This window comes from Bombus vosnesenskii, unplaced genomic scaffold (genome assembly GCF_011952255.1).
Source record: "Bombus vosnesenskii isolate JDL3184/JDL3185 unplaced genomic scaffold, Bvos_JDL3184-5_v1.1 scf7180000016274, whole genome shotgun sequence".
Classification (NCBI taxonomy): domain Eukaryota; kingdom Metazoa; phylum Arthropoda; class Insecta; order Hymenoptera; family Apidae; genus Bombus; species Bombus vosnesenskii.
The window spans coordinates 3,471,501-3,489,050 of record NW_022884343.1 but is presented as its reverse complement, the minus strand read 5'-3'; the positions used below and the strand labels follow the sequence as shown (position 1 = coordinate 3,489,050).

The 17,550-nt window shown below is 40.9% G+C and overlaps 1 protein-coding gene and 1 pseudogene across 1 annotated transcript; both read left to right on the top strand.

Annotated features, from left to right (window-relative positions):
• The first annotated feature begins 7,036 nt into the window (after nt 1-7,036).
• Nucleotides 7,037-7,556, top strand: LOC117242446 (annotated as a pseudogene).
• Nucleotides 7,557-11,934: 4,378 nt separating this feature from the next.
• Nucleotides 11,935-13,698, top strand: LOC117242452 (caldesmon-like). The gene has a single exon (XM_033509134.1). It carries the CDS (start codon nt 11,935-11,937, stop codon nt 13,696-13,698), a length of 1,764 nt encoding a protein of 587 aa, XP_033365025.1.
• The last annotated feature ends 3,852 nt before the right edge of the window (nt 13,699-17,550 follow it).

Genomic DNA, 17,550 nt, shown 5'->3' with positions numbered 1-17,550 from the left:
TAATCTCCACTGTGATTAGCGAAATTACTTGAGCAGATAGTCGAGAAGCGGGAATTGAAGAGCTTCTCCTTGGTCATTTCCTTTGAGGGATCATCGAGGGTCCAGAGAGAACGATAAACAGATTCGCGAACGGTCTGCTAATTGATTAATTCCGGTTGATTCTCGGTAAACCTTCGTTGTAGGTTACATTGCATCAAACTTGCAGAATAAGTCAAGAATAAAAGTGGACTTAGGTTTGAGGCAGTTGTACGATGTTTAATGGTGTTTGATTGGTAAATTTGTGTTTGCAAGTTTCTAGGATCAGTTGGAACTCAAGTTCTGGATGTAAACTGAGAGAAAAGATCAGTTGAAAAGGATAGGTAGAGTTTAGGCGAGGACTAAGGGATGAGAAGAAAAATTAGTTTGGAACAGTTGCACGATGTTTGACATTTTCAAACGAACATTTTCGTACCTCAAAACGATCTGAATCAAGTAACTGGTTGATGATAAAGGAAAATATAAAGTGTGCAGCTACTTTATCGCGTTTGAGAGTGTTTGTATATAACAAATAAATACGACTATACAAATCTGAAAAATTCATTAGATAGAGACGATAAGGAACTGTTTTGGAACTGTTTTCTACATAAATTTGTATGTTTGAATTGCTTAATCGAGTTAAAATTAATTCCAAATCAGACAAAATTTGTAAGTTAATGGCAAAAATGAAATATTGTGTATGAAATTACAAATGTTGTTTTGCAAGTTTCGTGACACTCAGGTGCACGTACTCGACTAGCTGCGTTTGAGACAATTTAGTAGTTTGCACCAACAAAGACGTGGCACAAACATCACTTGGATACTAGAGAAGAAGGTGCGGTGAGACTCTGGGTCCGAGTTAATTTAACTTTGCTCCATGACAATTCTTCGGCTAGGTTAATGGAACGAAAACGTTCCGACACGGAACAAGAACAAATTTTAATATTATTACTCTACAGCCTGACAAGAACGCCCTTATTGACGGTACGTTTGAAAACTGCTGTCTGATCAATCAGTAGACTCAACTTGTTATAGTCAGACAAACTGTATATCGCAGAATCAAGTTGACGTATTAAGATTTGTTAAATTAGTTTCGTTCAAAGGGAATTTCTTCGTTGCGTTAAAAAGTAAATAATCGAGGTTTATTAATTTTCAAAAATTGATCATCCTCGTAAGAACGACACAACCTTTTTCCCATTTTCCCCTTCTAAGAGGACTTTTAAATTTTCCCACAACCAGAATTCGAGCATAGTAGTGAATTAATAAATAAAATAATCTACCAAATGATCAACCCTCTAATCTAATCTTACTTTTTATTCTCAGCTTATTCTTTAATTTTACAACGATTCTAAAATTCTCGGCAAGAAACAATTTACAGTCTTCGATCGAAAAAATTCCACAGTTCGAACAAAATCAGCCCTCGCTTAAACAAGTAAAGTCTTCTTGCCCGTAAACGATTTTCCAGCGATGAAATCACAAAAAAGGGCCATTGTATCCCGACAAGATTGAGGAAAATCGGTTTGAGGATGTTCATAGATCACGTTCGCCTCTATTTCATCCTCGTGTACCGTGAGAAGAGATAACTGAACAAGGAAATAGGTGGGAAACTTTTGTCTCTTTTAAACAGCGATGCTCTCTGTCCTGAATTACGGACAGATCTCGGCTTGGAATCCGACTGATGGAATTTATCCCACCCGCCCTTCACTCGGCGAATTCCTTTCACCGATCTTTTCTTTTATCGCGGGATAATACGTTCTCTTTGCCAGGGAAACTTGTCAGCTTCCTGACATCGGTAGTCTAAAGTTCGTCTAAATTTAATCGTCGTTAAAATTCATCAGCTATAACGTTCGGAATTTCAAAGAATCCCAAGTAGAAAGCAATTTCATCGGTCGCGACGCGTATAAAAAATTCCATAATCTCTGTGACAGTAGTAGAACGTGGTCGATATCTACTGTAATTTGAACGATAATCGGATTTGAATGAGAAATTATTAAGAAAATATTTAAAAAAAAGATTTGATTTAAACTGTAAAGTGAATCTGAATGATGGATGAATTTGAAGGACGATAGAATTTTTAGCGAACGTAAATTATTAGAAAAACGATGGAATTTGAAGGAACCTGTTTAACCATCTGATGGTATTAACGATAATAATTGAAAAAACGATCGAATATGAATTATAGATGAATTTCAATGATAATTGTTTCCATTCGATAGAAACAATCTGATCTATGCAGAAAATAGGCCACTGCCGATCGGCGTAATATTCGACCGTAGCCAGTGATTCGCCCGCAGCGTAATAATTTTCACGGCCTCGAGGCTTGGCCACGTGTGCAGTTGCACGGTACATCTGACGAGATTTAATCAGCGTACAACGCCACGTAAATAACTTATCGCTGGTAACAATAATGAATTTTCGACAGTTTCATCGTCCGTGGATAGCAACGTCGATCGAACATAGTGGACACGGATGAGCTTCCACCATCAAATCGAGATTACTCTGTTTCGTTCTCGTACTGCAATTTCGAATTTGATAGTTAGCTGTGTAATTGGATTTTAACGTACGAATCTATTACATACAAGTACCTGTAATCGCCATCGGTTTAAAAATTATTGTACAATTATTAAGATATAATTTTAAAAAATAGTTATCGATAGAGCTATCTTTCTGGCACTCTGTACATTGAAATTACTATAATTCCCAATTTTTACATTTTTCCGCCTCCTACAAATAAATTACTTGTACACGTTGTGTTACGATTATATTGCTTGCTTGAAAATTCGCGTATTTCAAATTCTTGCAATTTCGCAGTTTCCATTAGGTTGGCAACTAAGCGATTGCGGGTTTTGCCATTAGGTGGCATTGAGAAAATCCGCAATCACTTAGTTGCCAGTGCAATATATTTCAAAGAACAACGATCGTGTTCCTCGCCTTTTACGTAGGCGTATTTTCGCTTCGACGTTACAAAACCTCCCCAACCCCCCAATTTATCAAGCGACCAACTTTCCCCCTTTTTTAAACCTATCATTTATATAAATAAGGTTCTTTGCAACAAAGCTTCCGTTAACCTTGCCAATAATCCACCACGACGTTCAAATTTTTTACAAATTTCTTCCCACCTCCTCGCTTACCTCTAAAATGAATTTCTCCTCTCAGACAACCCATCGCAGACTGCGTAATCGCTGAGACGAAAGAACGCGATCGATCTACTCTAAATAATAGCTCAAATAGTAGCGAATCCTCTGCTATATCCGAAAACAATCTAAGAAACGCGAACAATTTAGTGAGAGGGAACCAGCTGGAGGGTGAACTTCAGACGATTGTTCGTTGCGTATAGAAGAGGGTGCAATAGACGGAGGGGATAAAAACGATCGAAACGCAAGTATCCAAATAGTCGGTGAACGGAGCAAAGGTATCCATTAGCGGACTACAGAAGCCCTTGGTGGGAGCGCGGGGAACAAAGGGGCGATGGGGATGGCGAGGCAGTGTAACCGCAGCAGTTGCAGGGCTAAAAGCAACAGGCAGCCAATCAATAACCGCCCTTCTGCCTGGGCTGCGACTTTACCAACTTCGCAACGCGACATTGTACCTGCGATGATCGCCACCGTTCGAGCAATCCATGGCGTCCTCGAGAATTTTTAAAGGAACTGGAATCTTTCTGGTGAAGTTGAACGAGGAATTTTTAGGGGAACAGCGGGGGAAAAGTTTAAAGTTTGAAAGAATCTTTGGTAATTGATCAAAGAAGAGGAAATATTACACGGTGGACGACGATTTTTATTAAGACAGTGGTAGGGAGGATTGTTCAAGTTGGGTGAATTTGTTGGAATTTGTGTGGAACATGTTCTCACAGTTTTTATTTATTTTCATAAAACGTCATAAATTGATATAACATTTTCGCAGAAATGTCCAATTTCCGATCATTTTTGCTAAACCATGTAAGATCGCGTATTTATTCGCCTGCGTTTCATATTTTTCCACCCATTTATCGTTTCAATTTGCTCGCTACGAATCGTACTCCTTAATCGTCCGTACTCTGCTTCTAAAAGTTGCAGTGGCCTCGAGGAGGGCAAAAGGAACAAACGATTAAGAAAGTTGGTTAAACCGAGCCATGAGGGGCGCAGGGTACGGCGAATTGGAGTTGCACCGTTTCGACTAAAGCGCGATTGGGACTCGATGACACGGCCGGCGTGCTATCGATTTTAGGTTATGTCCAATGAAACGCGTCCAATATAAATTCTCACGATAGCGCGCCACTCGAAACAGCCTCCGTGACGCTGCTAGTCAACTGGCAGATATTTATAGAGAAACAACTGTGAGAAGAAGTTGAGAATGTTGAGGCTTAATCGCAGTGAAATATAAGCAGAAAAAACAAATTTTAATATATAACAAGGTAAAAACGTTACGACTTATTTCATGTTTTTGTTAGAACCATCAAATAGGTTAAGGTCATTTATGTCTTTAAAATGATTCATAAAATCGGTAATTTCGTAGAATTTTGTTTGAATGAATTATTGTTGTATGTAACAAATAGCGAGTAAAGGAGGCTCGTAGTCAAGATTTCATCGAATCTACAGGATTTTATAATAATTTTCATTTTAGACGATCCAGGAATTGCTGCAAACTATTGCAACCACCGCTACGTTCATAAATGGGTGAAATTTTGTAATTGGTGAATAAATCAAATAAAATCCTGAAGCACAAATAATCTCACCACTTTCAGTTGGGGAAGCATCTAAACTGATAAATCAAAATGCTATCCGTAATTACTGCGTTAGTTATAACGCCAGGGAATTTCAGATAATGTGTTCGCATTAAATCCCTCCACTCGAAAATAGCTGAATGAATTTCGTTCAATTATCAGGGGAAGCTAGAAACGCGCGTGCCATTACGGAAATTGTTAAACTTTCCACTCGGATACTCTGCGACTGCAAATTGCTTATCTCTTTGTTACGGAAGGGTGGGAACGCGCTTGATGATACTGACGAAGGCTAGTGACCATTGCGTAAAACGCGATAAAACACGTCTGAGGAAATGATATCGTTAAAATAAATGTAAATAAACTTGGAATTATAATTGTAATTTACGGCAATATTACATGCGTGGTTACACTTAATCGCGTGGATGATATTATCACAAATTGTGATTGTATCGAGACGTAAATTGAATCGATATATGTCTCGACATTTTTAATATTTGAAGTTGTAAGGAATGGGAATAAGCGACGCAATTCCACGGCCTAACCACACACACGCATAATGTGTGTTCATTAATTAGTAAGAAAGTTTGTTCTTTTTCTTAATCTGAAGGATAAATAAGAGAATTAATGAGTTATGTTTGACCGATGACAGATAATCTAAAAAGCGTCGATAAAGCTCAAATTGTCTGATAGTAAAACAGATTTCCGATTTATCGTCAATAGAATGCTACTTTATATGGAATCTACAATATCGACTAGTCAATAAGGAAGAACGTTACAAATTTTCACAAAGAATTTTAGAATTTACCAACAGCGCAGCAAAAGTCATTTTTCAAGCAAAATAATTCATCTTTGGCCTATAGTTCAATATATTGTTCGGTTAATAATTGACTATCTGATATAGTAGTTACGACCAATGGAAGCTTTATGAGTCGTAAAAGTTGCGAAAGTTTGTTTCCTTATAAAATTAGAAATAGCGTCTTAATGCAATATTGTAGAATCTTTTGACGCCATATTGCTGCACACTACACCGCGTATATTAGATTGGCGAACTTTGTTGAGTTTGTTCGAACTCCTTATAATCGCAAAAAACAAGTTAAATATCACTAGGTATGATTACATCTGAAGTTGTACGACCCTAGTCCAATGGAAATGGAAAAATTCCCTAGCGGGGACAACAAATTCTCTAAATCAATATTGAACAATCCTCTGTACAATCAGAGGAACTGAGATTAAATATCAAGTAAAATCCGCGTTAAACTATTATTTGATTTCAAGTTGAAGTACCAGGATTCGATAGAATCTAAAATTCCCTAATGTGCATAGGGAAGTTTCTAAATTAGGCAAGCGCCAAGTTGGTATAATCATACGAAATTGAGGTTAAATATCAGCTAGAAATCCGTTGGAATCTCAGTTGGAATCCGTTGGGATCGGTAAGTGCATGTCTGTAAAAATAGCGAGACATTCGAAAGAGTCGAAGTTCAGGGGCGAATGTCAAGAACAATACACTTCTGAACCTAGTCACGTGTGTTTGAAAATCAATATACCGCTGAACTTGGTCGTGCATGCTTGAAAATCGATACGCCGCTGAATTTAATCGCGCACGCTTGGAAAACGATACACCGCTGGACATAGTGCGTAAGAGTGCAAATCAGTACACCGCTGGACTTAGCGGAAGGCAACCGTTTCCCAATTGACTATACGTATAGAGCCATGAAGGCCAAGGTGGTAGTGCAACCAATCAAAGCGCAGAAACCTGAAACAGTAACAGACGCGACAGTTGCAAGCCCAGTGTTAGGCCGGGTGACAAGCAAGAAGCGAGCTAACGGGGAGAAAAACGAGGAAAAGGAAGAAGAGCGGCCAATTCTCGAAATAAGGGAACAGGCTAGCGAAATAGAGAAGAGCGTACTGGCGTTCTGCATGGACCCAAACAAAAAAGTTAACAAAGAGCAAACGACAACGATCATGAGACACTTCAAGGACATGCGATATCTGCTGGGGGAGCTTCTGCTTTATAACGGCTTTCTCACAGGAAAGTTAGAGCATGGCTCAGACGAAACAAAGAATGAAGGGTGCGGGATATACTGTGCGCAGTGAGCAAGTCGCTGCAAGCCAGCAAACGGCGTGAGACAGTTGTTGACTTGCAAGGTCGCTCAGACGGCGGTAAAACTACCGAAAGATGTGGTTATAATCCGGCCTGAAGCAGAGGATGGGGAGATAAAAACGAGTGAAGAAGCACGGGATGCGGTGTTTACACTTGTAAACTCGTAACTCGAGCCGTTAGAAAAATCAACAGCAACGGTCTAATGGTAGAAACGACGAAGCCGGAAGAGTTTAAAGTGTTTACAGAAAATGAGAAGCTGGGACAGCATCCCACACAAGCGCATGCTCCGGATGATAATATTTGACATCCCAAGGGACATGACGGAGAAAGAGATACTAGCCTGTATCATGAAGCAGAACCAGGACAGGCTGAAAGAAGAAGACGCGGCAGAAATGAAGTTCTGCTTCGGGATGGGGCGCAAGCACAACGAGGAAACCAACTGGGTAATTGAGATATACCCCCAGGTAAGTGAAAAATTGTACAAAGTACTGCCGCGTGAACTATGAAATCTGTGTGCACGGCACGAAGAAATCATGTTAAGAGCCTGCGACTCGGCCATTCCGAAGAAGAAATGGCACAATAGATCCGTATCATGGTGGATGGAGGAGATCACACGAGAAAATAGAGACACCTACCGGGCAAGAAGGAGAAAGTACCAGAGGGCTAAGGGCCCTGCAACGAGGGAACAAGAAAAGCTGCTGTACCGGCAAATCAGGTAGGAATGCACGAAAATGGCGACGAAGGCGAAGATCCAAAGATGGCGGGAAATCGTAACCTAAAAAAGGAAACAAAAAGCTCTGGGGCATTGTCTACAAAACGGTGACGGGTAAACTCAGGAGAGAAGAGACGATATTCACATTGCGAACGCCACAAGGGGATATACCTCCAACTAGCGATCCACCGCAGCGGCGATGCTATCGGCCCTCATACCCGACGAACACCTTGTAGTATAATTTCTAACTCGAGGTATGGCGCGGTCGACCAAAAGGTCGGCCCATGGAACGCACACATTACTTGCTAGCAGGTTGATGACTGACCGTATAATAGATCGATACCAAGCCGTAACTTCATTGCAGACACATCGGCTAACCTATTCGACGAGTCTGCTGAAAGCTTTCTGCTGATCACGGATTCGTTTGAAGCCAACTGTGACGCTCCTTCGACCAATGTCCGCAAATTTTTTCAACATGATCAGTGGATCTGGAGGATTAAACGAACTCGCTGACTTTTGGTGGCCAAGATAGTAAGCGTGTAGTGCCATAGATAATTACTATAATATAATAGAAAATCATTCTATGAATAATGAATACTTATTCTAGGAACGACAATTAGTATGGATAGTCATTTTAAAGATAATTGTTATTACGTATTGTTGTGAATAATTACTATTATTATAAATAATTATTATTAGGAATTATATGGATACACACAATTAGTTTCGTGACAGTAAGAGGATTTACTGTCCATCTACTAAAAGCATTAAGCTTTCACAATGAATAATGGGGACCATTCGAAGTATCGCAGACTGCAACTCGAACAATCGCTGAAATTATTAGGACTATTGAAGCTATCAGCCTTCCATGAAGATTTGTAGGCCAATAAAGCTACTCAGATGTTCTACAAGTATCTTACAGCTACTAGAATTAATACGTAATCTCGTAGAAACTTCTCAAGTATTGACTAAATAATAATTTTTTTTCAACTCACGTGTGCTGCTTCGTCAGCTACTTCATGCAGGATATACATATAGAGTGGCAGAGAAAATTGATGAAATTGTCTAAGGTGAGCATCAATTGAATACTTTGACACAAGGATTAAAAAAAAACTTATTTAACTAGAGTTAACCATTTCGTCATGTGAACTCGTTGTTCATATGCTCAGCTATCAGATCCAACGTAGAAACAAGCTTACGGAAAGTTCACTGGAATTAGTTCGCACGACCATATTAAATGTTTAATCAACGATCATTCTCTATCGTTCATACTCTATTCGCTATTACAATAACCGTTAATTACACGCCACTGGCCAACTAGACTACTTGCGCAATGAATTGCCAATTCATTAAACATCGAAGTAAATCCTATACGTCCTATAGAACACGTCCTATAGAACAGTACCCATGGCAAATAATATTGAAAGGCTGCCAGGTGACATTTGACATGTTGCTGTATGATAATCGCATTGACAAATAAATAGCGATTAATTCGAATTAGGGGATTATTAGAATGAATAGTTGCACGTGATTTGTCACTTTGATTGCTATACTTGGGAGGGACTGTTGACGACTGTTTGGTGCTTCTATGAAATTACATAAGTGTGTGTGTGCGTGCGTGTGTGTGCGTGCGTGTGTGTGTGTGTGTGTGTGTGCGTGTGTGCGTGTGTGTGTGTGTGTCGAATCTGTTGGAGTTTGTTGATTAGGGATTCTAGCTTTTCTAGAAACTGCTTCAAGGGTATTCTAGGAAAAAATTGAAGAATTTTATCGGTACGTCTGATATGTCTTTATGAATCGAAAGGACCATGTACATTAGGAGTCCTGATTCGTTCATTTTTGAGACATTTATTTATTTTATAGTTTTATCATTGTTTTATCGGTGAAGAAGCCTATCATACTCATGTCATAAGCCTAGCTTACTTTTGTATCATTTCATTCGTTCACCTTTGATTTACGATTACAATACAAGTATTGATACATTAATTTATTTTTTTAGCAAATGACGGGCACAAGTCCTATGGTTCAAGGGAACAGAGGAATTACAATAACGAATAATAGGTGTTTGCGAAACATTCTGTTTATGAGCTTCATTAATTAATAGGAATCTTTCTTAATCTGGAGGATAAACAAGAGAATTGAGAACATTTTGAATATTTTGAACGACTTGAATTAATTAGCAGGAATGTATATTGTCTTTCTGAATAAGTATATTAAGTATAAGTAAGAGTATAAGTAACTGTACACATGCAAACTCACCTTATTTAACTGCATGCACAAAAAGTACACGTTACTCGACTTACCTGAAAGTAAGAAGAAATAGAAACGTTAATGAGTTATGTTTTACCGCAGACAGATAATGTAAAAAACATCGATAGAGTTCAAATTGGCTGATGGTAAAACAGGTTTCTGATTTATCGTCAATAGAAAGCTACTTTATGCAGAATCTACAATATCGACTAGTCAGTAAAGAAGAACGTTACAAATTTTCACGAAGAATTGTAGAATTTACCAACAGCGCAGCAGAAGTAATTTTTCACACAAAATGATGGGGAAATTTGAATTTCTTCGTATCTTATCATTTTATTTCTTTTCAGATATGTTTTATTTCGTCTGCCAACCATTTCTCCAAATTTCTCCCATTATAAGCCATGTCAAGGAATCCCACCCAAAGATTACAGATGGAGTGAACGATTAAACTAACACTAAAAAATCAAAACATCGAATCATCGTAAATTACTGAATATCGATGGAATGATTTTGAAGGGCTCTCGACGTATACATCGAGAAGTTTTAATAGCAGTATAATTCAAACATTATATGTCAAAATTTTAAGTCCATTAATTGATTTGTAGGGTACGCGATCTGCTTTTCATTATTAACCATTTCGCTTCGAGCGCCGCTTATAGGCGGCATCCGCGAGATGACCTGTGGGTACGAGCGCCGCATATAGACGGCGACCACGTGACGACTATTAATTATTATCAAACTATTATTTGATTTCAAGTTGAAGTACCAGGATTCGATAGAATCTAAAATTCCCTAATGTGTATAGGAAAGTTTCTAAATTAGGCAAGCACCAAATTGGTACGATCATACGAAATTGAGATCAAATGTCAACTGGAAATCCGTTGAAATCAGATCGATAAGTACTCATCTGTAAAAATAGCGATACATTCGAAAAAGTCGAATAAAGAGGGGAAACCATTTTGATGGCAGAGTCGATCTGACGGAAGGCCATCGCGGGATTTTGGTGCGATACGAGAGGCGTCCCCTGCGATCAATTTTTAACCGAGCGTTTACGATACACCTGTGTTTACACGCTCACGTGCTAGCAACCTGAACCTAGTCACGTGTGCTTGAAAATCAATACGCCGCTGAACTTGGTCGTGTGTGCTTGAAAATCGATACGCCGCTGAACTTCGGCAACGCGAAATTGCTTCTACTTACGCAGTGGAGAGGACCGTCCAGGGAATATGTCTACGAAGTCGCTTTAGCGAGAGCGAAGTTAACTTTATTGTTCACCTTAGAAAATAACCTTGTTCCAGGTTCTAATGCATGGGCCCCAAAGATGCTGGTGTGGCATTGCACTCTTCACGCCCACCAGTGCCAAGTGCCAACTCCTCCTCCACGTCGGTGGGTCCTGGTAAACGCTGGCTTGCCAGTGGCTAACGGAGCAATGGCTATCCTAAACACCCTTCCTCTGTCCTGCTCCCATATCACAACCCTTTCCTCGAACTGTGACTGGTGGTTCCGGAAGAAAATGTCGACTGTACATGGTGAGGTGGCTTAAAAAACCACGCTTCCCGAGGAAGAGAGCAGGGTATCATCGTGGCATAAAACACCAGGGGGTCGTCGCGGGTTAATATTCCGCCGGACCTACGTCAACAGCTCTGGCTCTGAAAGGGACATGATTTGGTCTCGGCCGCGAGGCTGGGAGGGGCATTTTACTAAGGAGCCCGGTGTCATGACTTTTCCCTTCTTTCTCCTACTTTTCCCCTTTCCCTTACCACCCAACTTCCAATCCCTCAGGGGGCTGCGGACTCGTTGGCGAGTCGCAGTACGGGAATGCGATCCCGAGGAACCCTAGCCCAAATACCGTATTCCATTGGTCATGTCTCAATGGACCGGGGGTCTTGCCTTCATTGGCCGGACCGTGAGGATGATAACCTCTATAAAAAATCCCTAACTCTAAGCAGAGGTGCGCGGCGATGGGGTACCTCGCAGTCGAGGGCACTGTGAGGTGGCTGATGGGTGCGTCAGTCATTAGCGGCCAACCCCGAGGTACCTGGCGACCCCCCGGTGGTATTAGCCCTCTGCCGGTAAGCGGCTCTGCTGGTGGTGACATCCTTTCCGCAAGGCTTTTAGTGGCCCCCAGAAGCTTCGGTAAATGAGGGCCGTACGGACCAGATGATACGCACTCCAATGAAACGAAGAAACAAAAGGAAGAGGAAGGAGAAAGTGAGGAGAGTAAGTGAGGAAGAGAGGAAAGTAAGTGAGGAAGAGTGGAGAGTAAGTGAGGAAGAGAGGAGAGGAAGTGAGGAAGAGAGGAGAGGAAGTGAGGAAGAGAGGAGAGGAAGTGAGGAAGAGAGGAGAGGAAGGGAGGAAGAGGAGTCGGCTCCTGAGCCTGTGCGGACAAGCGTTGAACATATAAAGAATCTGCAAACCGAGGAGACGACGGACGATGAAGAATGGAGTCTCGTCGGGTCTCCCGAAGTTTCCGATCTCACGCAGAAGCTGAGCAAGTTGCCTTTTTTGTACGTACAAGCAGAGGTGATCCGGAGGGCGGGAGGAATCAACATGTTGGCCGACACATGTAGCGACCTCACGGATGAGGAGGCTGAAACACTCAGAGAGTCGGCGAGAAAAATCATCGCGTACACTGTTGAAATGACAATAAGGGCACTTCCCATAATCTCGATGGAAAGACGGATAGAGATACTGGAGGCAGAGAACAAGGCACTCCAAAAGCAGCTGGCCGAACCTACGGCCATGGATGTGGACAGTAATGCAAGGCGTCTCGACGAGTTGGAGCAAAAGTTGGATGTGTACCAGTCGCTAATAAGGGAAACAGATGAGTACTACGAAGGGCTGGAAAAGGTGGTCTCCTCTGCTCCGATTGCAGAACGGACAGAGACTGAAGTTTCAGACCCCCAAGTGTCCAGGGAAGTCCCTGAAGAAGGGAAAGCGACTGCCATGGATTGCCAGTCCGCAGGAAAAAAGGCAGCAAAGAAGAAGAACAAGAAGAAAGCGGAGAAAAGACAATCGAAGAAGATAACTCCGGGAATAGAGGAGAAGAGTTCGATGGAAGCTCCGGAGCAAAGTTCAGAGGACAAGAAAACAAGGAATAGGAAACTGGCTCTTCCACGCCGCCCGCGAACATCGGCGGTAACCATAACGATCAAGAAAGGAATAGCTAAATCTTACGCGGAAGTGCTGGCCACGGCCAGGGACAACATCCACCTGACTGAGGTCGGCATCGAGTCGATAAAGATGAGGAAGGCAATAACCGGAGGGGTCATATTGGAGGTGCCAAAGGACCAAAAGAGGGAGAAGGCCAGCGCACTCGCAACACAGCTGACCAAGGTCCTTGACCCGAACTTGATCCGAGTGGCGGCACCCTACCGGACTGCGGAAGCAAAGGTGGTCAAGATAGACATCTCGGCCACCATAGACGAGATAAGGGAGACCTTGGCGCAGAAAGGAGGATGCAAGGTGGAGGACATCCAGCTGGGAAAACTTCGCATCTCCAAAGACGGTCTCGGGTCCGTGTGGACGCGATGTCCAACAGATGCAATGAGGAAGCTGGTCCAGGCGGGTAAAATAACCATCGGATGGTCAGTAGCAAAGATCGAGACCTTCGAACGAAGACCTCTGCAATGTTTTAGATGCCTGGAGATAGGGCACGTGAAGAAAACGTGCACCTCGAAAGAAAACAGGGAGCACCTATGCTATAGATGCGGCATCTCCGGACACCTAGCCAAAGAATGCACCGCAATAAACCCAAAATGTCCTCTCTGCAAGGCGCTTGGGGCACCGACAGATCACAGGATGGGAGGACCGTCTTGTATCTCTTCGAAGAAAGGAATGAAAGCAGCCGCTCGCAAACCAGAGAAGACCGTAGAAACCTTTCGTCTAGGAAAATGGAAACCAAATGCGCTTTCTGCAAACTAATCTAGGACGGTCGAGACGGGCGCAAGACTTGCTTTTCCAGACCATCCGGGAGAGCACCTCCTCCCTTGAAGTTCCAGGGGTCGGCACTTAGACGGAAATATAAAAGACGTTCGGGGGGTCGCCGAGAAAGAGTCGTGGGACCAGTGGCGATTTCAGCTGATCAGGAAGGAGCAATGATCTCCTCTAGCTCCACAGTTAGTCGATAGGATCGATAGAATTGGCTCGACGAAAGTACGCGGGGGGGGGGGGGCATTCCTTCCAAACGCATAGGTAGATCATCGTAGATTTCTTCACATATAAAAAAAAAAGTTTGAGTTGCACGTGAATTAGGTTGGTACAATTATACTTAATTTTCTTTAATATTTACTTTCTAACATTATACTTAATTTTGAAATTAATTTTCTTGTTAGATTCATTTAAAATAATTCATTTTTCATTTAATATTTAAATCATTTATTTCAGAGTAATAATAAAGCCCACCGATTATTGTAAATCTTCCTCAGCATGATATAATCCATAATCCCACGACTGTACTGCATAAAGATTAAAAACATCCAAAATGGACCTGCATTATCAGTATATTAATTTTCCTTTAACAATTCCCAAGAATAACACCGATAATTCGAGGAAAGTTTGCGCGATAGTCTGCGGACAACGTAGAAGAAAACTTAGGCTAGTCTCGCGAGGTTAGGCTGGCATTTCAGTTTCGATTTCGGCCCAGTCAACGCATTGAATATTCGTTCTAGTTTCGTGCTGCGTTATCCACCATCTCATCGTTGGTGTTAACGACCCATCCAGGTTTCCACGTGGAAAGTGGCTTAACGCAGTGAGCTGGATAAATAATTGATTTTCATCGTCGTTCTCCAACTCCAAATTCAACCCAGACCTGTTTCATGCTCTTATACTGTACGTTTAATTGAAGCTGATTGTATCGTTACCCTATGTATCCGCTGCAGTTATCGAGTTTTGATCGGTTGACCTGCGGTCTCGGGTTCCACTTCAAATTCTATACCGTAATTGCCTTTCACGCGATGAACAAGAATTCTAAGCGTGTTCGATAGCTTCTGGCATTGGGAACTGAATTAGAAAAATAGTTTGTTTGACTAGCGTTCGTGTTTTAAAGTAAAATTGAAGAATATGTGGAATAAGCGGCTAAGTAGAATAGGGTCGTTGTGGCCAGACATACGTGAAACACGGTCTTCTGAGCAATGAATATTGTCCATTTTGAAAATATTTACTTGTTGAATTACATTAGACGTGGTATTTCATAGAAATATTAATTTTACCTATGAAAAATAAAAAATCAACCCTTTAGGCGTTCTATATATGTAATATGAGTTACTACACTAATATTTTTTAATGGGACGGATATAGCCAGAATAACTCAATATTTCAATTATCGTAACATATCGAAAACGTAACATCGTCCAAACTTTACGAATGAAATGAAACGTTTGACGATAAAAAAATAAAATAAATTTTACAGTACGACGAGGTAAATGGCAATGCTTAATCAACTGATGCGACTTCTTTATACAATTCCAAACCGGTACAACTAACTCGAGGGAAAGAAACAGTAGGATTCCCAGCAGGGCAACGTCTGCCAGTCTATCGATTGACTGGTTCAAAATTCGAGCGTTCGAATCTCCGTAATACCGCGAACGTGTGTCATTAACTACGAACTCGAGGAAAGAAATCGATGATTAGGCGAAACGGAATATTGGAAACGAGGGGTGCAGCGCGCCTGCGACTTATTACATTTATTTCGACTGAGAATATTCTTTGAAATCTATAACATTTGGTACTTAGAAAATTGCATAAAAAGAAAACAACGTACGTTAAAAGAGAGAGAAAATAAAAAGCCAAAAATATTTCAGAAAAAATTTATTTGTCATAATTTAAACTACATTCAGGTGTGAGATACTCGTAAATAGATTTTTGCAATTGAAAAATTTGGCATAGGTAGATGGAGTAATAAAATAAATAGGAAGAGAGCATTGATGGTTGGACCAATCTTTCTACCCTTTGAAGAATTCATACGATACCCTTTAATGGTTTAAAAAAAAATTACTCGTGACAAATGAAATTACTCGAGCGATTCTGCTAAATAATTAACAGAGTTCCTCGTGAAAAGACTTATTTGGTTGTTGCGAATAAAAATAAAGGGAGAAAAGGCGAATTACGAAAGGCACTTTGTTGGTCCATTGTACGAGCGGTCCCGTCTTCGTTAATAAACAGACCACAATTATCGCGCTTGCCGCGGGAGGAGATAATTCGCGCGCAGTCGTGTAGAATAACGACACCCTCGTCGTTATTTCCACTTCTCCTCGAAAAGGAAACGACCTGCTTGCATCGTGGTTTCTCTCGTGCTTGTGAAGCGCGATCACGATTACGATACCAAAGTAGTATCTCTTTAAAAGTGTACGACAAATTTTTTCACGCTTTTTCTAAAGTTAATCTATCGATGTTCCTATATGAATTTCCATAAACATATTTTTTATATCTAGTAACCCTCCTATATCATCAGAATGTTCTCCTACATCTAATACTTTTCCGAAATTATAATTAGAATTTCATATGTATATCTAGTATTTCTTCAGAATAAGAATCCCGAATCATCAGAATTGTTTCCTGTATTCAATTTCCGTATCTAACGATTCCTCCAAGTCACAATTACAATTTAATTGTAATTAAAGTAAACGTAATCTAGAATCGTGAATTATCAGAATTTTCTCTAATATACAGGGTGGTTGGTAACTGGTGGTACAAGCGGAAAGGGGGTGATTCTAGGCGAAAAAAGAAGTCGAAAATATAGAATAAAAATTTTTCGTTCGAGGCTTTGTTTTCGAGAAAATCGACTTTGAATTTTCGCTCGGTACGCGTGCACTTTATCGCGTCTCGTTGTAGCGGATCTCACTGTAGATCGTTGTCTCGATGGAACAATTTAAAAAATGAAAAAAAAATTTTTATTTTATATTTTCGACTTCTTTTTTCGCGTAGGATCACCCCCTTTCCGCTTGTACCACCAGTTACCAACCACCCTGTATAACATTTTTACAATTTTCAATAAAATTGTCTATTATATACTATTGTTTATACACAATTACATTAGATAATAGACGATCAAAATAATATACTATATTGAATTTTTGATTAAAAGTTCCCTACCTTCTGTAGTGCATTGGCGCAACAGGCCAGCTCCTCCTGGTCCTGAGAATGATGGCTGGGTGCTTAGCATGGCCTACTACAGGCGCCGAAGTACGTCCCTGGTTCCTCTTTCCCCAAAGATGACCACTGCCGCCCCCTGGTCCACTTCCGGTTCCCAGAGACCCCGGATGTGACCCACTTTCGCTACACGCCCGTCTCGAAAGCATCTCCCTTTTTCTATCGTCCGACTTCATCATCTCCTCTTCCTTTTTTTCCAGCAACCCTGTTGCTATTTCTGTCCTTGTTACTTGTTTCTCTGGAAAAATTTTTCAGCGAATGCGCAAGGGTTGGAAGTGCGCGAAAGAAGACACACCCCGACAGAGAACAAGTTTCAGATTCACTGCGGAGGAAGTTTTATCTTAACGTTGCTTTTCCAAGAAGCACGGTCTCTTTGAGAATTTCCGCTCTGCACTGCCAGGAATCCTCTGAATGTCTCAGTAGACCATAACTTCTTCTCTTTTCTGCTATTTTCCTTTCCAACTTGCTCACAGACTCCGGCAAAATTAAGTTTTGAAATGCAACTGTCGTAGAATTAACATAGTTACGAAAGTTTCGTAATTTTAGGATTTTGTTTAATTGATTTATTTATCTAGAACCTATTGTTGGCTGAATTACTTCTCCTCGTTCCATTTTCCTTCTTCCATA

Excerpts from the sequence above, each read along its gene's own strand:
- LOC117242452 (XM_033509134.1), top strand. The coding sequence starts at position 11,935 with ATGATACGCACTCCAATGAAACGAAGAAACAAAAGGAAGAGGAAGGAG.